The 23,678-nt window shown below is 43.3% G+C and overlaps 2 protein-coding genes across 3 annotated transcripts; both read left to right on the top strand.

The window, feature by feature from the left end:
- The first annotated feature begins 32 nt into the window (after positions 1-32).
- Positions 33-6,443, top strand: LOC144013245 (protein-serine O-palmitoleoyltransferase porcupine-like). 2 transcript variants are annotated; one of them, XM_077511850.1, is made up of 13 exons: positions 33-445; positions 866-1,008; positions 1,144-1,336; positions 2,136-2,179; positions 2,685-2,866; positions 2,926-3,056; positions 3,183-3,308; positions 3,853-3,953; positions 4,045-4,121; positions 4,316-4,379; positions 4,747-4,832; positions 5,291-5,386; positions 5,904-6,443. In XM_077511850.1, the coding sequence occupies exons 2-13, from the start codon at positions 873-875 to the stop codon at positions 6,003-6,005; spliced, it is 1,338 nt and encodes a 445-aa protein (XP_077367976.1). In that variant the 5' UTR covers positions 33-445; positions 866-872; the 3' UTR covers positions 6,006-6,443. The 2 variants fall into 2 exon arrangements, with proteins under 2 accessions (XP_077367976.1, XP_077367977.1); XM_077511851.1 differs by lacking the exon at positions 33-445 and adding an exon at positions 459-600.
- A 1,246-nt stretch (positions 6,444-7,689) lies between these two features.
- On the top strand, positions 7,690-23,362 carry myt1a (myelin transcription factor 1a). Its single transcript, XM_077511849.1, is given in 22 exon segments — positions 7,690-10,292; positions 10,373-10,415; positions 10,489-10,557; positions 10,615-10,820; positions 10,884-11,792; positions 12,747-12,866; positions 13,155-13,245; positions 16,037-16,150; positions 16,225-16,439; positions 17,582-17,772; positions 17,851-18,072; positions 18,136-18,302; positions 19,036-19,098; positions 19,339-19,407; positions 19,583-19,670; positions 19,672-19,802; positions 20,019-20,240; positions 20,324-20,415; positions 20,486-20,589; positions 21,549-21,692; positions 22,008-22,145; positions 22,285-23,362. Coding segments are annotated over 22 exon segments (3,459 nt in total). The 5' UTR covers positions 7,690-10,237; the 3' UTR covers positions 22,291-23,362.
- Positions 23,363-23,678: the final 316 nt, after the last annotated feature.

Here is a 23,678-nt window from a genome sequence, read left to right as displayed (position 1 = left end):
TTCTCCTCCCTCTTCCTCCCGTTCTTCTTCTTCGTCGGCTCTTCACTTCTTCTGTGTTTTTTAAGGATAATTTAACCTCAGTAAAATGCCATTTTAATGTATTTTATCTCCATAATCAAACAACCAAAATCAAGGAAACCAAACTAACAAAGACAACCTAAGCAGACATTTTCTTAAATAACTACATAACTCGTATTTGCGTTTGGGAGGACAAGCTTGAAGGTTTAGAGCTCGATCCAGTAGTGGGCGCTGTGTAGTTCAAATGCAGCTTCTCTCGATGAAAATGTATCTTGGCGCTAGCTCCAAACGTTGCAGTCATCTTGCGATTTGTTTTCATAAGCCAGTCAACTTGTAAACATTCAAACGAGTTGTTCAGGCTTCCACCGATATGATCGTTTTTGCTCTGCTGATCTCGAGTCTTATTTGCGAATAAAGTTGACGTAAGGTAAAGCGTACACTTGTAAACAAGCTCATAATGTGAGCGACTCATTTTTGTTATGCCACTGCAAGTCAAATATTGAGTACAAGTTATTCTGTGTCGAAGGGGTGCCGCGTATATGACCAGGATACTAAGCGTTATTGATGAATCAACTTGTTGCAGTAAGGAATCTGCTGTTTTTTGTCACAGTGTTTCGTGTAACAAGATGGTAACGCAAATGCCAATGGCCAACTTTTATTATATGAACGAATCTATACAAAATGTGTTGTGGGTAGACGCAAGACAAATTCATTTTAACTATAATTAGTTTCACATGAAAAGGGTGAATTGGGAAATGAAAGTTTTTAGTGATCTGTGAATTGTAATCCAATATCAATCAATCAATCACGTGACAATGTCAGATGTATTTCATGGCTGTTTGTGCAGTTGCACCATGGACATGTCCAGCAGGCTCTCGATGTTGATGGAGCTGGCCGCAAGTTGTGGAGTCAGCACACTCCAGCAGGGTTTTGAGCAAATCTGGAGGCTTCTGCTCGTTTGTCTTCTCAGCAGGCTGCTGTTCAGGCTGGGTGAGCATCACAAACGATGGCAGACGCGTTGACTCCTTTTCCATGATTAGAATTGACCGTTTACTTGGCGGTTTGCCTTATCAACAGCAAACCTGCGTCGATGTGAATTGTAATCTCAAATTCTTTGTTTCTCAGGAGGCGTGTCCTCTGCAAATCATGTTGTGTCGATGTGTGCGGGGATGTACAGCCTTTTCCTCTTCTTTCACCTGCACATGCTGTGGGTGATGCTGCTCAGTCTGCTTTGCTACCTCATTCTTCTTCTTGGCCGACACTCCAGCAACAAAGGCCTCTTCCTCTCCACTGCCATTCTCATTTACCTCCTCATTGGGTAAGAAAACAGTTTGGACGTCTGAATGTTAACGAATGCACGAGTATGTACCAAATGGGCCGAATATTTAGCTAACGTGCATCAGAAGAGTTGGTGCGACGCAGCACAGTTCTGTTGCGCAAACTACACAGTATTAGTTATCTCGGCAGAGGACGACAGTGGCTCTGAGGAGGTAGATGAGATCGATGGACAAGATAGGTTTTCATTTCAGGGATTGATCGAGCATCAGTCCCCCAAAAATGAAGTCAATCGAGGCTGATCTTGAGCCTGGCCGTTCGATAGGCGCACCGCTATTATGGACTGGAGATGATGAAATCGCGAAATTGAGAAAAGTTGTTCTTAAACTTTTGGGACTGTTTGTTCACACAGTTGTTCACAAAGCGGCGAATCTCACGACATCCTTGCTTGTCATCAACGGTGCCTATGCTCCTTTTATACATAATCGTGATTTTCAATGAAACTGTTCACTTGTGAAATGTTACAAACGGGTCTTCTGAGCTTTCCTTAACTCTCACAGTCTGCTGCTGTTGTTGTTGTTGTTGTTGTTCCTGTCGCAGCTTTTTTGGAACGTGTTGCAGGCATCAAATTCAAAATGAGACAATATTTACACGCAAAAAACAACAACAACAAAAACAAGAACATTCAACAGTTTATGTATTCAATTGAGTAGTTTTTTTTTGGTTTTGGTTTTGATTTACACAACATCCCAAGTTCCCTAATCAGAGGTTATTTTTAAATACTGTTTCGTACTATTACTTGGTTTTAAGGATTGTGATAGTGTTTTTCTTTTGTTTTTCAGAGAGTTGCATTTAATCGACACAGTAACCTGGCATAAGATCAGAGGTAAATGGTTTTTACTAGTTTTGTTCTGATGCCATTTTTTGGCCCCCAATACCAATTCCAATACCCAATTTTGCTGTATCGGCTGATGCCGTACCGATACTTAGTTTTTTTTTCTCAACATAAAAAAAGATGCCCTGCCATTGGTTGAGAACATTCAAGGACCAATAGGATATCTTGGCTCTGCATGCAGTGAACAACGTCACACATCAGTCAATGTCGCGCACGAGCAAGACATAAGATGCTGCATCTAAACTGTTTTAATAAAGTATCACGACAAGACTGGTTTTTACTGTCCATACCCAAAGCCAAGAGCTGACGTTTTTGGTTGTGTAATTATGCAAAAACTGCTTAATGAGAGGAATGGTGGACAGGAGGACTTGGGAGTCGGACAGCAACTCAGCATTCAACTCCATTTTCTTCATTTTTTTAAATTTTTTTTTTGAACCTTCCAACGTTCAATGTCTTCCTTCCATCCTGATCAAATGCACTTTTGTGTGTTTGAGAGGCAGTCAGATGGTGGTGGCCATGAAAGCCATTTCTCTGGCCTTCGACCTGGACAGAGGAGCAGTCGGCGCTTTGCCCACGCCAGCTGAGTTCCTGGGCTATGTTCTCTTTGTGGGCAACGTGGTCTTCGGGCCTTGGATCAGTTTTTCAGCATATAAGGCTGCTGTTGTTGGACGACCACTGGTGAGAACAATTTGATCGTTTGTTGTGCTTTCAAGGTGTCAAAACCTTCCTTTCTTCAGAGCTGGTTGTGGCTGCGCCGTTCCTCCCTCAGCCTCTTCAAAAGTCACATTTGTCTGCTGGTGTCGTCTTGCATCGCGCCATACCTCTTCCTTTTGTTCATCCCCATTAATGGAAATACCTTCATGCACAAGTGAGGACCTTTGTTATGTTTCCTATGTTTAGCTTGATCGTTTGTTACTTGGAAAGGAAGGAATAATCCTCTCAAGCATTCTCAGGTCTTCAAGCGCTTCCGAGAAATCCGTTTTGTGTTCCATAGGTGGCTGAGCGCCTATGAGAATGCCTTGTCGTTCCACTTCAGTAACTACTTTGTGGGCCACCTCAGTGAAAGCAGCAGCATGATAGCAGGAGCTGGTTGCGTGGAGGAAAAAGACAACATCAGGTGGTGAGTACAACCAAGGCGAAGATTGCTGGCTGCTGTTCAAATACGAAGATCTTTACAGCTTGCAGTTGTGCGGATAAGCAGTAGATCAATTATCAATTCCCTGAGAAATTGTGATGAGACTCAAGTAATATGCTGCACCATACAAATATGTACACTGCAACCTGAAACGAAATTGTTCCATTTGTACCATTTTTTATGGACTGTAAGTCGCACTTTTTTTCATAGGTTAGCGACTTACACACGAAAAAAAATATACAGAGGGTATATCATTTCACAGCCAGCCACAAGAGGGCACCCTTGACCTATACAATACTATAATATATACGGTACTATACTTAACGGACTTCTACTCCAGTGCTACTTTTTTTGTGTGTGTCTAATTATGCATTTTTGGCCAAGTGCGATTTATACTCCGGAGCGACGTATTGTCTGGAAAATATGGTACTTTTTCCACATTAGATGTAAAGTGACCATTTATTTTCTATGTATTTAAAGTAGAAGAAAACTGCAATTGTGTTTTTGTTGTTGTGTGTTACTTGCGCAGGGAAATGCAAGTGGTCAAACCGCTTCATGTGGAAATGCCTCGCTCAATGGTTATGGTCGTGACGTCCTGGAATATTCCCATGTCACAGTGGCTTAAAATTTGTAAGTCTCCATAAAGCATACGATACATTATAGGACAGTTGATTGGTGCTGCTTTAGTCCACATGTTGCATCATCGTCTTCTTGTATTCAGATGTCTTCAAAAATGCCATGAAACTTGGTACTTTTCCCGCCATCCTGGTCACGTACACGGCCAGCGCTTTACTGCATGTGAGTCCGTCCGTCCGTCCGTCCGTCCGTCCAGTAAACTTGAAATGATTGGATGATTTAACGCAGTTTTTGCTTTCTTACTTTCATTTCAATTGTCAAATATGCGACAAATGAAAGACCTCGAGAATTGTTTGCTGGTCATTGTGAAAAGAAGCTCATGTACTCGACTCAACATGCAGTTTGTGTGTCCTCAGGGTTTGAGTTTCCACCTCGGAGCTGTGCTGCTCTCTTTGGGTTTCATCACATACGTTGAACATGGTATGAATGTTATCTTGTACAAGACAGCGTCTGCTTCAAAATGACAAGAAATGTTGAACATGAGTTATTTGTTATTGGGCCATTTGCTTGCCGCATGCAAAGTATCAGAGATGCGGTCAGTACTGTCTGGTGGTATATTCAACAGAAATCAGAATGAAACTGCTGCATTGTTTTACTTTACAGAAGTTTTGTCTTTATTTTCTTTCAATTCAAATCTAATTTAGGGAGCTGGAAAATAACTCAATAATTGCTTTCCTGGTGCACATTTCTTAACCCAAAATGAAGGCACGCCATACCCCGACATTTAATGGCACATTTCTACCAAAGGTTTGTGTCTTGCTAAAATCTCCATGTTTCTGCATCTCAGTTCTGAGAAAGAGGCTTGCCGCCATCTTCGGTGCCTGTGTCCTGTCCAGACCCTGCCCCCCTGATTGCAGCCATCGCCATAAAAAGGTGCACGACCTTCTACTCAAATGTTATCTGCAAAATGACAGCTCAAAGTGTCTGTAGAATGGGAGAATATTCACTCGTTCAACACCCCCCCAAAAAAAACCAAACAAACATAATAAATATGCTAGTGTTTTCAACAGGAATGTAATAACTATGAAACTTAGTTATATTCTAAGGTGAATTGCTGCAAAACAGAATAAGATACAAATGTACTTTTTTTTCCCCTGGTGGCCATGTTTTTATAGCAATAGGACACAATAGTTTGTGGGCCTTGCAAAATCCATCAAAATCTCTTAATCTAGCACTGCGTCATACTGTATATTATTCACATAGTATTGAAGATGACGCGACATTTGCACATCTACCTACCTACAAAAATGACAAGTTGCCCAAGTTTGAGTAACAAAATCAATGATTTTTGTTTTGTGTGATTGAGAGCTCAAAACTCGTCTTCTGTGCAGGAGTATTGGGTGATGCTACTGAACCTCATTTTCAGTGTCTTGGCCATTTTCCACCTCACCTACTTGGGCTCCATGTTTGAAGAAGACGTGGAAGAGGTAAGAATAATCCAGAGATAAAACTTGGGGTTCAAGCGGGACTTAGACTGGATTTTGCATCTTAAGGTGACATTCTCTCTTTTTTTTCTCCCACAATTTGAAACAGTTCTCTGGTGTCTTAAAATCTGTAACACGCTTCCATCAAAATATCAAAATCAAAATCAAAATTATCGTCATCGTGTCCTGCTTTCATGAGCGTGACAACCATTCTGGATGTTACAACAATTCTTTACAAAGTTTGGACAGCTGTTTGCTTTTACTCGAGGATGCAGCGAGTCGAGAAACGAACGTCTTTAGCTTCAAGAGAATGAAAGTGTTTGAACTCGTACTGATACTAACTCGTTTATGAGCTGTTAGGATTTGAAACTTCAGTATACGTTTGTTGTCTAAAAACAGCGTATGTACTGTATCACACATTTTCAGACTGCAGCAACTTGTGGAAATGTGTCAAAAGAGAATCAAATTTCAGTCCGCTGCCATTGACGAAGCGTCCCAAGTGAATTTGATCTCTCCGCAGGGTTATGCAGCCGTCCACACCATTCGGAGGTGGTCGGAGCTGAAGTGGGCAAGCCACTGGCTCGTATTTGTCTCCTGGCTTTTCTACCGTTTCATCCTGTAGTTTGATCAAAGCACAATTGCTGGCAGACAATTCGTCCTTTCAGTCTCGTGTCTTCCGGGACTTTCCGTCATCTGGATGAAGCGAACCCACTTGGAGACCGTCAGTCTCCGTTTTTTGCGGAGATGAGATGGAAGATGGAGAAGATGCAGTCAAGTAACAAATGTTTCCTGAAATGTTTTTTTTAATTGTGATTGTTGGCACACAACATGTGCTGTACATGTCCGGTTTATTTTTGCATAAAACATTCATTTCAAAATGTATTGGAAATAACTATACCTCACTGAATATGCACGTATTCTATATCTGCTTTGTTCATGTACAAATGTTTGAAAGGCCGACCTGATGTTTTTATTTGTATGTGATCTATTCAAATGTTAGAGTGTCCATGTTGAAGTTACTTTCATTTTAGTTACATATGAAAAGTTAACATTCACATTATGTGTTTTTATCATTGCATTTTGTATTTCTACTATTAAATCTTTGCACATGAATGAATATAATTTTTTTCTTTCTCTCTCTCTCAGCTAAGAAGTTGTAGGCTAAGTTACTCAAGTGTGGACCACTATCGCCCTCTTGTTAGTAGTTCTCAGCATTTGTCGTTGGGGATTAGCATTTTTCAATTGTCGCTAACTTGGTTTTGGAAAATAGTCATATTTTTAAGCATGAATACTGAAGAGTCAGGATGAACATGACCTCTGTGTGTGTGAAAATGAATACATTAATTGCACAAAATGCAACCACAGAATTTGACATTTATCTCGACACTGATCTCTTTATTATTCGGTGTGATATAGTTTGTTAGTTATGCGAAGGATGCAGACAAATGCAACCGGAATGATCAACAGTCAACAGTTAAGTTATACACTGTGAGAGTCGGTTTGAATGTTGCTGCAAGTCACGTTTGCACCTCGCTAGTTTTCTTTCATCAAGAAGAACTTGCGATCCATTACACCAGCCAGAGGCTGAGCTCCACAATTTTTGTTTATGGCATAGCTGATTGGCAAAGCACTTCTATTTCCTGATCTGGACCTAAAACGTTGCATGTACGGCACATGAAAGTATGCTATGGTACAGAGGTCTAATGATTTGAATTAATGTACCATTTTATTTGTATTTTCGTGACTTGATATCTAATAGTTCATTTGGTTTGGTCGTTTGATGTGCCAAAAGGGGGAAAAAAAACATCAGGAAGGATCATTTTGTTTTGGGCTGCAACAGACTCAAGTACCCACATTTTATGTTGCCTTGTTATAAGAGTTTTAAAATATTTGTACGTTTTATATCGATTGGGCAGTAACACTATGGCGTCAAATGTTTTTTCCTTTTTCCTGTGTTCACGTGTCATTTATCCGACCATCATCCATTCATTCTCAACCCCGCTGATCCTGTAACGTGTCATGAGGTTGAAATTGGGCTGCAGTTCCCTCGCGTGCTCGCAGGGTGGCGTTGCAGGCGGGTTTCTGTCCATGGTACTGAAGGTTGAACTCGACCGTCCACCCCCCAAGTGTTTTCCTCTCCAAGGTGCTGAGTTGGTCCGGCTGATCGGGTCTTTTCCTGCCGGCCTGGCCGAAGGATGAAGGCCAAGCACTAAAGATACGCTCGAGCCGAGCGCTCCATTCCAAGCTGGCGATGTCGACGTGGAGGGGGAGGGGAGGGCATTAGTCTGAACCTAAGGTAAGGCTTTATTTCTCTCGGACAAAGACGAGGCACGAAGCGCACTATTTGGCTGGCTTTCCGAAGGCCCGGTTCGGCTTCTCGGACGACGTACGTGGTGTCTGTCGGCCCACTTTTCAACGCGAGTGGCGAATCATTTGCGTTTGCTCTCAAGGATGCTTTTCCAACGACATTTACTGCCGCTGATGTTTATGCAGCGCGAACAATGGCGACTACTTGCCAAAAGCCATCCGGTTAATAGTTTGTCACGGAGCGCGTCGGTCCGCTATGGTTTGGGCTTTTTTTTTCTTTTTTTTTCTCTCCCTCTCCTGCGTAAGAACAACAGGAAATCGCTCGCGCTGGTGACGGGCCTGTTTGTGGCTGATCAATTTCCATCGGCCAAAGTCACATTTGGATTGTGACTGAGTGGGAAACCTTGTTGTTGTTGTTGTAGTAGTACTTGAAAATAATGTAGCTCCCTCACTGCTAAGTCACTTTTTTTTTTTTTTTTTTTCAGCTCTTGACTGTCTAAAAATGTCTGCTTTTCACGAGTCCTGTTTTACACGTTCCGACCATCTATTCAAGAAGCACTCCACTCGAAATTCAATCTTGTGAATGCAGAGTCGAGCACTTTTGCTTTTCGACATACTTGGTGGATGCTGATGTTCTTAAAAAAAAAAAAATGTGTACTGGGATGCTGAGATATTCTTCAAAATGACGTCGCCGACTTTTTCTTTTTCCAAATAGGCCTACATTATTTAGAGGTGAAACATGCTAGGCAAAAGTGTGTGGGATGTTTGTACGGCTCGAGTTGAGGAAAAAGTAGTGTGGTGGGTGTAGAACCCTTTCGCCAGGGAAAGTGTGGGTGTTGAACCACCCACAACCGCCTTGGGTGTCAATGTGCGTAATAATTGTCCAAAAGCTAAAAGTCCAAATTGTAGTCGAGCTTGTGAAGCTTTTTTTCTTCCTTTTGTCAGCCTAAAACACTCGTTCTAAAATCCATCAATTCATTTTCCGGGAAGCTGGAACCTATCCCAGCTGACTTTGGCAAAAAGGCGGACTGCAGCCTGGACTGCTTGCCAGACAGTCACGTGGTACATCGAGAAACAAGCGTTCACATTCACACTCATTTTCACACCCTCACTTAGTGGGAATTGAACTCAACTCACAGTGGCTGCATGAAATTCATCCGAGTCAGCGACGCCGCCACAAAGGGGCTAGGTGGCGCTATAGCGCCATCACAAATCTGTGTAGCCGCAGTTAAGCATTTTGTTTGCTATTCTTAAATATCTTGATCATTTTTTGGGGTGGTTCTGATGTGATTAACAGTTACAATTACACCACCAATTTGATTCTTAAATATTGGATGCTGCTTTTTTTTTTTTTTTTTGGATTGATTACTATTACAGTACAATGTGTCCAATTACTTTGGGATGCTACTGTATTTGCTTGCTATCAGCTTTGCTATGTTCTGGTGCAATAACCAGCATACAGTCCTCAGTTGATGTTTTATACATTCTAGTTTGTCTTTTGAGTCAGCATCATCGTGAGTTGGCTTTGAAACTTTTTCAATGATTAACCCAATAGTGCCGTTAGAAATGAATATTGGTAAGGCTCAAAGCCCTTTTTTAGAATAATCGATCAACACCAGGACGCCGGTTCGAGTTTGCATGTTCTCCCCGTGCCCGCGTGGGTCTTCTCCGGGTACTCCGGTCTCCTCCCACATTCCAAAGACATGCAAATTGTCCCGTCGGTGTGCTCGTGAGTGCGGATGGTTGCTTGTTTGTCTCTGTGTGCCCTGCGATTGGTTCAGGGTGGACCCTGCCTGCTGCCCAAAGCCAGCTGAGATAGGCTCCAGCACCCCCCTTGTAAGGAATAAGCGGTCAAGACAATGGATGGATCTATCAACAGCAAGCAGACACTGTTTGTGCAAACAACAAAATGTGCAAATGTAAGCTTACAAATATATCTAGAACTTCACAAAAGCTTTTTATATCAATTGATATGACAAAGTGGACATCTCTATTAACTACACGCATCATGAAGATGACAAAACATAAGTGTATATCATTTATCCTGCAACTGTCCACAGCGGGTTCAACTTCCAATGAAGAAAAGCAAAATGTTGCTCATGATGTCATTGGAAGCATCAGAGGGGCTCTTAAAGGAACAGATACCCCATAATGGCAGGGTGGACAGTCATTTCCTAGACTCGTGCAAACATGTTCAGTCTGATGATGAGAATTGAAAAGGACTCATTTGATCAAATAACTTGTTGTGGACATAAAACCATGTCAGAAAAGATGTGATTTGAATAGCATTTTTCTACCTCGAGGTGCTCACAGAACTGCCTCCTCATTCTCCTCCTCATGACAGCATCAGGAGCAACTGGGGTTTCAGTGTCTTGCTCAAGGGCGCTTTGGCATGGTTCCGATGTGTGGCTTGTGGTAAAGGAGTTGTTGCTTTGGATCTGGGAATGGGCTTCTTGTGTTTGATGACCTGACATCTTCGGTGGGTTCAACTGCATGCGAATGTAACACGCGTGTACTTGAAATGACATTTTTCCTTCCATTGGCCAGATGAGCCAAGACACGACAGAGACACGAACACGAACCCGCTCCAAAGGCATTCGAGGTTAGTACAAACGTTTCTTTTTTTTTGGATGCATCGCACGTCAGTCAAATGAGAAATGAGCGTTTCGTTTTCTTTTCCAGCTTTGTCAGAACTCTCAGGACATGACATGAAGCATGAGCTGACGTAAGTCATCTCATTGCTCGACAGATTCATGAATGAATACTTGATGATCTGCTACGGTTTGGTTGTTTGTCAGCAGCAGTTGTCCAACCCCCGGGTGTGATGGCAAAGGTCATGTCAGTGGAAGATACTCAAGACATCGAAGGTAGGACTGCAAGTAGTGTCCGAGGCAGAGAATTGATCATTGTGAGTCTTGTCTTAGTGCACTGGGATGTCCAACGGTGAAGAAGAGAAAGCTGGAGGAGGCAGAAGCTGAGGAGAACCAGTCTTCCCCCAAGAAGAAGGGTCAGTCCAACTTAATGGAGGCAGAAGACCACTTATCCATCCACAATGACGAGGAAGAGAAAGACCAGAAAGACGACCTTAACGAGGAGAAAAATTCTAACAGCAGACCAGAGTCAATCAAAAGTGAGTCGAAGCAAACTGACTGCTTTGTTCAACATGATCAAAACATACGCTTCTCATTCACAGAAAATGGCTGCCCGTTGACAGAAGAAGACACGGTGGTAGCAGAAACGGAAACGGTGGTTTGTGCTCCAACTAAGGATGAGGAGAACATCACCTTGGAGGTTGAGAATGAAGTTGTGGCTGTGGAAACCGGCAGCGATGACAAATTGCCAAGAGAACAACTATCGGATGACCAACAAGAGCAAACTGAAGACAAGCAAGAGACAGCAGAGCGCCCTCAAAGAGTCTTTGAGAGAACTGATATTGAACATACACAATATGAGGAGGAGGAGGAAGCAGAAGAGCAGATTGAAAACGCAAATGGTTTTGTCGGGGACAGGGAAAGACAGACGTTAAACCAGGAAAACTCTGACCACCAGTACTCGAGCGGACATTACATCCATCATCAAGTCAATGAGTCAACGCAGGAGCAGAGAAAGACGGAGGAGGAAGAAGAGGAGAAGGTCCAAGAGATCGATACCCCTTACTCGATGAGTCCACGCAGTCAAGGATCTCAGGAGTCTCTTGAGGAAGAAAAGGCCACGACTGAGGAAGAAGCATACGAAGCGCAGCACCAGAGGGAAGAGGCCAAGCATCGGGATGAAGCAGGAAAAGAGGAGGAGGAGGACCGTTGCTCCAGCAAAGCGTCTCCGACCACAGTGGTGATCGAGGTGCGCTCTGAGGAGGAGGACGACGACGAGGACGAGGACGATATCGATGAGCGCGACTGCATCTCGGACGGCTCCGGGATCACCGACGATTCCGAGAACTGGGATATGACTCGAGGCAATCTGGGGCTGCTGGAGCAGGCCATCGCCTTGAAGGCTGGCGAAGGGAAGGAGGATCCGGAAGCACAGAGCTCCCAAGACTACCAATCGTACTCCGGCAAAAGCACGGAAGCGGCGGTCCGACGCAACGCCCATTACAGCAAAGGTAGCCTCTGTTTGTCGCCTTCACGTTTACTCGATGCGCAACTGAAATCAAAGCAACGGGTGCGCACACCCTTTTATAACTGGCCATGTGGCTGTGCTGCAGATCAACCAATCACATTCCAACTCATGTTAAACGCAAGTCAGCCGCCGTGTAAAGTGCTTCTGATGCATTTCAAACGTTCAAGTCGTCTTTTCCTGCCATTGATTTTGTTTGACCGGAAGCCTGAAGATGTGCTGACGCTGACTTCCATTTGCAACTATTTCAAATTCGAAGGCTCGAGTTCCAGCTGAAGAAAAACAGCCCCAAAGCAGCTTCGCTAATTTTGGTGAGGAGTTTTATTTGCATCAAGCTGGTTAGCACATTTGCAGTGCAGAGGTTGTGGGCACAAATCCAAATCCGGACTTTCCTGAGTTGACATGTTTTGGACGTGGGGTTCTTCCCATTTTACTAAAACGTGCATGGTATTTTTTTTCACAACAAAAAAATGTTCTATCGTCTGCTATAACGCAAATGAATGTCAGGAAAAACTTACTAGAATACCTGAACACGATTTAGCTTTAAATTTAGGCATTTTAAATGGTGGCAGGTGTGTTCTAACTCTCATTTAACATGAATTTGAATGTGATTGGTTACTTTTCATTTTGTACACTGCCACATCTCGGTTTCACACGATCTCACATGTTCTTTTCTACCTTTCATATCCAAGCCATTTATTCAGTTGTTGACAGGTTAGAGGTCAAATTAATTGTGCAGTTTTCAAAAACCGGCCATTTGAACAGGAGTGAGTGAGTGATAGATAGATAGATAGATAGATAGATAGATAGATAGATAGATAGATAGATAGACAGACAGACAGACAGACAGACAGACAGACAGATAGACAGACAGACAGACAGACAGACAGATAGATAGATAGATGTAATGATCTAATGAATCCCTCCTTACTTTGTTCAGAAAAGAAGGAAGTGAAGTGTCCCACCCCTGGGTGTGACGGCACAGGTCACGTGACTGGACTGTACCCTCATCATCGAAGTCTATCCGGCTGTCCTCACAAGGATAGAATTCCTCCAGAGAGTAAGAACATCAACTTAAGTCTGACTCCACTTGTATAAAACTTGCAGCCGATTGTAAAGCGCCTTCCAGTAGACAAACGTATTCAGAGAGGACGTTTTGTGTGTACATTTTGGATGCCATTATTTCAGTATTCTTCGTTTCCTCGATTAAAGCCGCAGCTAAAAGTACTACTACTGAAACTAATACTACTAACTTTGCTAAATCCGCCACTACTGTCTGTTGTGTTTCTTGCTGTTAACAATTTGAGCTTTCCAATGTCAACCGTTTGTATCTGCTGTGTATCTGTAGTCCTGGCCATGTATGAGAACGTCTTGAAGTGTCCCACGCCTGGCTGCACAGGCCAAGGCCATGTCAACAGTAACCGCAACACGCACCGCAGGTTAATCATGGACACACACACTTGCATGCATGCATGCGCTCACTGGACAACTGCGGTTGCGCATGCGAGCTAAGAGCTGCTTTCGTGTCTTGGAAGGGGATCATTGAAGGAGCGAGCGTGTCCCAAAAGTTGAAGGAGGAGCGTCACAATCACAAAAGTACGGAGGAGCAAAACTGCCAAAATTAACAAGGAATGAATGATAAAGAAAGGCGTTGGAAAAAAAATTGAATTTGGAAATTAAATACAATATTTATATACAAGTAAAAATAAATACGAGATTAAAAAAAATATGTCAATCAATCAATAAAACCGCTCATGTATTTATTTGACGCTGCAGACGCCCCGTCAGCACGAAATGTTATTGAAATGAGGGGGCGGTCCTAAGTGAGTCTTGGGTTGGACAGGAAGTCTCGGCGGCGGCGGCGGCGGCTTGCATGGAGAGCTCCAGCAATGGACGACTATCGTGTCCACGTCACCACAACTCGCCACTTGAGTTGTTGACAAGTGAAGGCAACATTTGTAGTTAGGAATTGAAATTGTGATATTAGTCCAGGAACCTTTTTGACATGCCTCATATATGCTTTTACTTATGATGGCTATTTTATTGACATATGCTTAACTCTAACATCATATGACTACTAATACATACTATATATACATCAGGGGTGGCCAAGTTGGGTCCTCGAGTTGGTCCTCCCTATCCAGCCTGTTTTCCGTGTCTCCCTCCTTTAGGCCAGATGAATCTAATCATCAGCTCATCAGCAAGCTTTGCAGAAGCCTGATATAGATCCTGATCATGAATCAGGTGTGTTAGTGGAGAGAAACATGGAAAACAGGCTGGATTGGGGCTCCCGAGGACCTAACTTGGCCACCCCTGCTATACATTATTCACAATGTCTTCAATTAATGGGATCCTTCACAATGGTGTATGCCACACCATAAAGAAAAACTCATTTCCATTTTGTGTGATCATGTTTATGAGTTGTTTGTGCTTTTAAGTAGTGTTGTTCCGATACCGATACTGCATTCAAACAGTGGTATCGGTATTGGTGGCTACTCACAAGTAACATGTCGATACCAATAATTCCAAAGCTGATATCGGATTTTGGATGCAGCATCTTGTGTCTTGCTCGTGCACGACATTCACTGATATGTGACTAGGGCTGCCACAAACGACTATTTTGCTAGTCGACTAATCACCAACAGTAGTCGCGATTAGTCGACTAATCGGATCGGATCGTCAGCCTCCTTAAATAATTGCCCAAAGTCTTTTTTCGACTCTTATTTTTCCTCAGAAAACCCCAAAAACTGAAACACATTCTGATTATGTGTTTATTTTCATTTCAGAGATATAATTATATATACATAAAATCTGTTTAACTAAGGATGTAGCCAATTTTAGCAAAGGTGCCAGCATTTTTTTTTTATTATTATTATCATTTTGACGACTTTGGCCAATATTTTTAAGGGGCTGACAAGCAAGTAACTGTAACGTAGCGTGAAGACATCGTTGCCACATTTACTATTCAGCCATAAAATGGCTGTTACAGGCCTAAGTGCTGTAGTGCCGCACTTTGGCGCAGGAGGGCGATGTTGTTTGGGAAATCGAAGGAGAGCGGATGCGCACCGTCTGTCGTTGAGGAGTGCGAAAATAAAAGTTTGTGTGAAACAACGAAAACGAGAGTCTGCTTGCTCAGTCGCCATACCATCAGTTAAGAGGTCCGCGGGCAGGAGAAGAGGACTTAAAAGCTGTAACCACCGTGGGCACGTTTTATCACACAGTGTGTGCTAAATGAACGTCCACGTTAGCACTTAGCTACGCTAACCATCCAAGTAACTTACAGTGGCTGAGATGAGTGTCCGTCGCCGTCAGAAGGATTCGACAAAAGGCGTTTCCGTCTCTGCCGTGAGGCGCAAGGTCTGTCTTGCATATTTGATATTGAACATTATTCGCTTTCGTGTTCCCAAACCTCCTAAGTCCGATGTCGGCTAGCCATGAGAGCATACTGTGTACAGCTGGTGCTGACGTCACGTCTGACCCGGATTTAATGCTACTGCGCATGTGCGTCTAGTAAGAGCAGGCAGTCAAACGAGCGGTTGAGGCAGTTTTGGAAGAGAAAACAAATATAAGGCTGAGATATATTATGTAAAACTGACTAGTCGACTATTTAAATTAGTCGTCGACGCTTTTGGTCGTCGACGTAGTCACGACTAGTCGACTAATCTTGGCAGCCCTATATGTGACATGTTCATTGCATGCCGAGCTAAGATATCCTATTGGCCCTTGAATGCCCTGAACCAATGGCAGGACAGCTTTTTCATGTTGAGGGGGAAAAAAACTTCAAGTATCGGTATGGTATCGGCCGATACTGCAAAGCTGGGTAGGCTATCGGAATCGGTATCGGGGTCCAAAAAAAACGGTATCGGAACAACACTACTTTCAAGCATAAACTACTGAATTGCAGACCATTAATTATGTGAAGCGAGTTACCCTGTGTATGAAATGCACTATGTAAAGAAAGCTGCCTTGCTATTCAAGTTTTTCTTCAGGCTCTGAGAGACCAATTACTGCTAAAAGACTCAAATCCATCAAGGTTCGAATCTCCGTGTGGGAACAAACAAAGTCATGGCTTTGCATTCATCCATATCAAAATGTATCGTTATCTTCCTGAGCGCAGGCTTCAATCAATCCTCCGGAGTCGAGTATTGAGCTCTCTCTGGGGAAGCACATCGTTGTGCTATCAATCCCGTTTTAGCTTTGCATTTCTGACATTTGTATTCCAATCGTCAGTCTGTCTGGCTGCCCTATCGCCGCAGCAGCGAAGATAAACAAAAACCAGGACAAGCAGGTCCATCTCCAGGCTGCAGTCAGCGAAGCCACGCCCAACTCAGACAGGGTGCTCAGGTCAGACATCTTTCGACTCAGCCCATCGTATTTGCTACGATGCGATGATTCGTCACTGCTTTTTTCCCTCCTAGGCCGATGTGTTTTGTCAAACAGCTGGAGATCCCTCAGTATGGCAGTTATGGGCCCAACGCGGTCACCACCACGCCACGAGCAAACCTGGCCAAAGAGTTGGAGAAATATTCCAAGGTGTCTTTTGACTATGCAAGCTTTGACGTGCAGGTGTTTGGAAAGCGTATGCTTGTTCCAAAGACGACGAACACGGAAACATCACCCAAAGCCTTCAAATGTAAGTCACACGTCACAACGTGCCACACTTCCAAAACCATGACGTCCGTTTTAGGAGCATTACTTGAAGGGTGAAAGGTCAAAGTGCACATCAGGCATCATCAGCCGTTTTGAAACCGAAGCGACCAGTTTGACACATTCTTGAATGAATAATTTGCTCAAATGACATATTAAGACAATGACACGTTCACCATTTTTCATGATTATCTACAATGATTTAACAAAAGGGGGAAACAAATACTTATCAACGTGCAGAACTATTTCTATACATACACACACATCTGCAAGACTGTGAATATGTTTTCAAATACGTTTTCTTCTGCAGCATTCCTATCATTGGTGAGCTATTTTTAGAATAGGCACAGGGCCTACTTATGTTGTTTTTGGCGTGCAGTGTCCCATTTCAGAATAAATCTACTCCCAGGCTGCCTTGAATCAGAAATTATATATATATATATATATATATATGTGAACCGATTCGGTAGAACGGTCCATATAGATCTTTCAAATGAATTTTTTATGTAGTTGTGGTCTCGGTATTTGAGTATCCATCTGAGAAAACGAGTTATTGAACTTCCCTATTTATTAGCATGTGTGTTGACAACAAAAATGCAACGTGTTGATTATTTTTGCTTCCACAAATATTGTAATGAGGCCACGCAGGACAACAACTTTTCATTTGGGTAACTCAAACCACGTCGTAGAAATCTGAAATTTGTGTCCTTGAATGAACATTTGTGAGACCACACAGATACTGTACATAAATTTTTGAACGTATAATAATTAGCATTTACTTACCGTGCCCTCGTTTGTAATCTTGTCTGAAGTGACTGCGGGAACGCTGAGAATCCGTTTTGTAAAAGATGTCTTTCCTAAAAGCTACTTGAAAGCAGCTAAGATCTAACATAAAGATGAAAAGAGAAAATTGGCAGTGACATCATCTGAAAGCGCCCAATCAGATCGCTGTGATGCGTCACGCTGCCGGCCACTCTCACATGGAGATCACAGACGGCGGCGGCGTGCTGTCATCTCGCTCACAGCACAGCTGCGTTTGTCTCGTTTCTTCTCTTTTCATGATTACGCGTCGTTCCAACTCACTTGGAATGTTGAAGTCAACTTCTGCCCCACCTCTCGCCCACGCAGCAAAATCCTCGTCCCCGAGCGGGACCGGCTCAGGAGGCATTTCCAACAGTACTTTGTCCTCCAACGAGTACGAGTGCAGTCAAGACGCCGAGGCAGCTCATATGGCGGCGACGGCCATCCTCAACCTGTCCACTCGCTGTTGGGAGCGCCCGGAGAGCCTCAGCGCCAATCCCAGGGAGCCTTGCGCCGAGGTACGCCGGATTCCGAGCCGTTCGCCCACAGCTCGTCTCCTCTATGGCAATTTCTCTCCCGTGATTGGAACGTTGTAGGAGCCGGATATCCAAGTGGATGAGAACGGCACCTTGGACCTCAGCATCAAAAAAAACAAGCGAGAGAGCGTGCGGTCTCCGGAGCCGTCGTCATCCTCGTCGTCGTCGTCGTCGCAACACACCATCGCTGTGCTGTCTCAGGGCCACGCTCAGCCCGAGTGGGAGGGGCCACTCGACTTCACCAAAGTCACGAGTGGAGTGAAGGAGGAAGGCCATGAGGAGGTACAAAGAAATCATCATGAAGTTTGTCCAGTGGATCATTTTGTGTGACCAATTTGTCATCAGGTGGATTACACGGCGACCTCATACACCTCCTCTGATGTTGAGGACGAGGACCAGGAGAACCTGGAGAACCTGGAGAACCTGGAGGAGAGGAAGTACCCTGGGGAAGTTACTACCAGCAGCGTCAAGGTCAAGTTTCAGCCCAAAGACAGCAAAAAGGAGATTCTTGTGTAAGTGCCACATCTGTCTCAAATAAGATTGACACACTTTTCTTTTTCTGTGCGCTGTTTTGACAGCACAGGAGATCACCCAAATTTGCCAAATTCGCTTTAGTCACGAATGAAGTCGTGCCAAAGATTCCACTCAAGAGTATCGATACTGCACTTTAAAATAACTTGACTCCAGTAAAAGTCAAACGTCGTCGTCCAAATGATTACTTGAGCTGCTGTTAAGTGAAAAAAAATTTAAAAAAAAAATGCTCTTTTAACATACTGTATATATTGTTTGTTTTTTTTAGTCAGAGCAAGAGCGTCAAATAACACAAAATAGAGATGTACAAATTGAGGTTGCTGTTCTCCCTGTGATTGTGTGGAGTTTCTCCGGGTACTCCCACCTTCGTAAAAGTCTAGCAAATGATGTGGGTTCCGTTTCCAATGCACATTCACCAAACACTTCTGTATTGAAAAATATATTTTTGGTGAAATATTTTGGCCGCACTGAAAAGAAAACGATCGACACTTTAGAAGAATAAGGTTGTAAGTTCATGAGAACGTTAGATTTGATGATTCCATTTAAATTACTACTTTTGAACTTTTACACTTGTAAATGTGAAGGATTTTCCCTCATTCTCTTTTTTTGGGGGCTCCTCACAAGTTGCCAATTGTGAAGTGTAACTTTCAAAAGGAACATTTGACAGTTTTTGTTGTGACAACTGACAAGTTGCGTCCCTCCTCGACACTGTAGATGTCCCACGCCGGGCTGCGATGGCAGCGGACACATCACCGGCAACTACGCGTCACATCGGAGGTAAGCCGGAGCGACGCCGACCCGAGAGCAACTTCAAGTGTTTTGTTGAAAATGTCAAGTCAGTGTCCCGTCGAAAGGCCAAAGTTGACGCGATTCGCATGATAGCGAAGACAACGTTGCTGAGACGCAAACGAGAAAACGGTTTCTCTCGTCTTGCCTGGCTGTCTTGTTGCTTCATTCCGTTTCCATTCAAATCCTCCTCTCGGCATGTTTTCTGATGGATTCTCTCTAATCTTCCAGTCTGTCAGGCTGTCCTCTTGCAGATAAATCACTACGGACGCTCATGGCTGCCCACACAGCTGAACTGAAGTATGTGTGCTGTCTTTTGCCTCACAACTTCATCGTCTTCTCTTAACGCTTCGTTAACGTAATGAGTAGTTTCCACGTTGCATCGATTTTGATGGCCCAGTCAGTTGAATGCTCGTTTGGAGGAAATGGATGGTGAAAAGCATAAACGTGCGACGGTCTGTCAACATCCTTTTAGGTGTCCGACTCCCGGCTGTGACGGATCAGGCCATATCACAGGAAACTATGCGTCGCATCGAAGGTATCCGATGTTGTTCATCTGTGCCGTTTCTGGACGCTTCATCAGCTAACGTCTTTGTGCTCCTCTCTGCCAGCCTGTCTGGGTGCCCCAGAGCCAAGAAAGGCGGAGTCAAATCCAATCCCACCAAGGACGACAAAGACGATTCCGACTTGTTGAGGTGACAACGGCGAAGACAACCCGAGACCGCCGTTGGCAAGAGTAGTCATGGCAAATTGGCAATGACATGACAACCTTTTGTTTTTGTTTGTGTTATTGAATGTTGATGGCGCTGGATTCAGCAAAAAAATCTATCAAAATAGAACGTGCGTAATATCGGAAGCAAGCACAGCGGCGTTTGCGAAATCCCAACTCTGGTGGTATCTTGTGTGTCAAGGTGTCCCGTCCCCGGCTGTGACAGTCTCGGGCACATCAGCGGGAAGTACGCCACCCACCGCAGCGCTTACGGCTGCCCGCTGGCGGCGCGCCGGCAGAAGGAGGGGCTTGTTAACGGCACGCCCTTCTCCTGGAAGACTTTCAAGAGCGAGGGCCCCACCTGTCCAACGCCCGGCTGCGACGGCTCCGGTCACGCCAACGGCACCTTTTTGACACACCGCAGGTTTGCGTCTCCTCGCTTTTGACAAGAGACGAGCTATTTCGAGCACGGCCGCTTGACGCCATCCGTCGCACGCTTCTTCCTAGTTTGTCAGGTTGTCCCCGAGCACTTACGAGTAAGAAGAAAGCCAAGTTCCCTGGAGATGAGTACATCACTGCCAAATTCAGAGCTAGCGATGGTAAGGAATAATAACAAATAACTACGGATGTGTTTTTGCGCCGCGCTGACGTATTGTTTCTTGGACCAAGTTCTGGATAATGACGAGGATATCAAGCAACTCAATGAGGAGATTAACGATCTGAACGAGTCCAATTCGGAGATGGAGGCCGACGTGGTGAACCTGCACACTCAGGTGAGGGATTTTGTCGGTGTTTGAAAATAGGAGAAATTTTAGAACAACAGCTCACATGTAGAATTATTCAAAGGACAAATAGAGCTCCATTTCCACGCTCGCTGTCAAAATTGCTTTTACAACTTCTCATAACCAACATATATAAGCAATCGTGAAGCTGAGAGCTCAAGACAACCATTTGGAATGAACGGCCTGAAGAAGTAACAGACATTCAATTGATTACTTGACGAATATCAGCTGCGATTGACATCCCAAAAATGGTGAGCGCTACAAAGGGCCAAAAAACAACTTAAGTGACATCAGAGCCAACCGACAGATGACACAAAATCGTTCGATAAGACGAGTAACAAGGTCTGGGTGGAATTTGGAACAATTTCCTAAATTTCATTTACCAAAGGGAAAAGAATAAAGTTTGGAGAAAATCGGATTTATTCATGATTCCAAGGACATCTTGTAAAACATTTTGCATGGCTTCTTCTGCGACAGGTTCGCTCACTAGATCTTCATCGATGAGGTAACAAAATGAACTCAAGAAGTCTACAGAAACCTCATTGAGCCATTTGCAGCAGTAAAAAGTCAATATTTGCTCTATCATTCATGTGTTAACTTCATTATTTTTCAACTTCAAAAACACATTTTCGACTTGCTGTCGACTGATGATGACATCACAGCCAATCATTGCTCAGCTGTTTTCTGGGTTTGGTCAGCAAACTGAGCCATGATTGGTTATTACCGACCGGTGCTTCCTCAGCACAGGTGATGTCATCTTCAGTCGACAGCAAGTGGGGAAAAAAATCGTTTTGAAAGGTAAATAATAATGAAGTTATGGACCAAATCTGAACTTTTCACTGCTGAAAATGGCTCCATGAGTCAAGACGCAGCCAAAACCTCGTTGTGCACTACGATAATGGCCCAAAAACGATTCCTGCTGACTTACTTGCCAGTTGTCCGTGTTGTAGATCTCGTCCATGGAGAAGAACCTGAAGAACATGGAGGAAGAGAACAAGCAAATTGAAGAGACAAACGAGGCCTTGTTTGTGGAGTTGTCGGGCCTGAGTCAGGCTCTCATCCGCAGCCTGGCCAACATCCGACTGCCGACCATGGTGAGCTTCACAAACGTCAACAAAAACAACTTGCCTTAAATGCATCTATAAATTATGTGCGTAATGATGTTTACAGGAGGAAACTTGTATATATATATATATATTTTTTTTTTATTTATTAAAGAATTATAACTAACAAAATATGCATCTATATGCAGATAGAGATCAGTGGATGTAAGTAAACATGCCCCGTCACAAATTTTAAAATGTGTTGCAGGCGCCAAATTCAAAATGAGGAAATATTTACAAAAAAAAATAAAATGATTTGAACATTAGGAAGAAAAAAAAACCCAAAGTTCCACCGTCTACCTTCAGCAGGAGCCGTTGTCGGAGCAGAACTTGGACAGCTACGTGGAGACCCTCACTCACATGTTCACCAATAAGGACTGCTACCAGAACCCCGAGAACCGGGCACTGCTCGAGTCCATCAACCAGGCGGTGAAGGGAATCGAGGTGTGAGGGATCCCACAATCAAGCCGACGTTCCCCAGATAGCGTTTGTGAAGGAATCTTCTCATGTGGAACATTGCCATCTGTTCTTTGTATATTTCTTTGTCCTCGTGTCTACTTTTCCTGTTTGCATGTTGCTTTAGGACTGAGAATGAGAGCGGGAAGACGCGAGAGGATGACGGCGCACTGCAGTCAAACTGCTACGGTGACGTCATCGAGGCGCGTAGCACAACATATCCCATACGACCGCTCTATAATGTTAGTAGTATTCCGTAAGATCATAGTAACGTTCCACTTGCTGGCTGGACTTGTCTTTTCTATATTCATCGGTACTATTGCTGTGTAACTATATTTGTCATTTGCAAATGTTGGGTTCATTATGGAATATTTATTCATGTTTGTCGACTATGATTTATTCAAGTCCCTGTAAAGTGGAAATGAAAACGCCTTTTAAATTTGACGCGCCAAATGAGGGTGTCGTTAGCGAGCCTGACAAATCACGAGTCAAAGTGAGGCTTCAAAATCTTGTCTCAGCTCTCAAAACATTGTTTTGGGTGTTGATGTTCGATGTCCATTAACTATACGGATGCTAGCTAACGAACTGCAGGCTGTAGTGGTAGAAATGAGCCAAAAACAAACAAAACAGGAACGCGACAGCTTTGATGGCAATTGAGTACGAGTTTTTGCCCACTTCCATCAATGAACTTCAAGTATGTGTAACGGATTTTGAAACAAATCACTGAATTCACTTTACAGGGCCTTTAACTACGGTACTTATTTATTCACTGTTTATTTTTTAACGTGTTACTTGAGAAGATTTGGAAGAAGAAGAAAAAAAAAAGACAATCTCAAGTAAACATGAGAAGGGAAACACTTTTCCTCTGCACTGATGAACAAAGGAAATATTTTAAGATATCAACTATGAATTGTTTTATAAAGTTATTTATTTAAAATACTGCAAACTTTTTACAGTAAATGCAAGCATTTTGTATATGAAAGTTTTGAAATAATTTACTAATGACTTCATTTATTTATTGGTGCTTGTTTTTATGATTTTGACAACTATACATGTGTTGGGAGTACCTTGCTGAGAATATTGAAGTGCACAAATATGTTGAACAAAGTGATGGTGAATATTTATTTTGTTTTGTCAATGTGTGATGACGACTGTGTGGATTCTTTTTGCTAGCTCTTCAAATAAACGTTGACCAACATTTTGGACGTTGCCTCTCAGACTTTAATTTTTATTTTTATTTTTTTATAGTTGGGGACACATTATTAAAGATGTATTCAAGGATCTTTGGCTATCATCTTAACGATTGGTTCTCGATCCCGTCACTCAATCTGTCGTAACGACGTCATGCGCGCTCGTCCCTAACAATCATCACTGACTTCCCCCGAACAGCGTTCTGTGACACGAGTTCCGGTCCGGTGTTGGTCGAGACGACAGTAGTCCGGCAAGTTGACTTGGGTCACGGAAATAAAGCGTTTTTCTTCTAAAAACAATTAGTGTTCAAAAGAGTGATACATTTGCATC

Source organism: Festucalex cinctus, chromosome 2 (genome assembly GCF_051991245.1).
Source record: "Festucalex cinctus isolate MCC-2025b chromosome 2, RoL_Fcin_1.0, whole genome shotgun sequence".
Lineage (NCBI taxonomy): Eukaryota > Metazoa > Chordata > Actinopteri > Syngnathiformes > Syngnathidae > Festucalex > Festucalex cinctus.
This window is presented reverse-complemented; position numbering and strand designations above follow the sequence as displayed.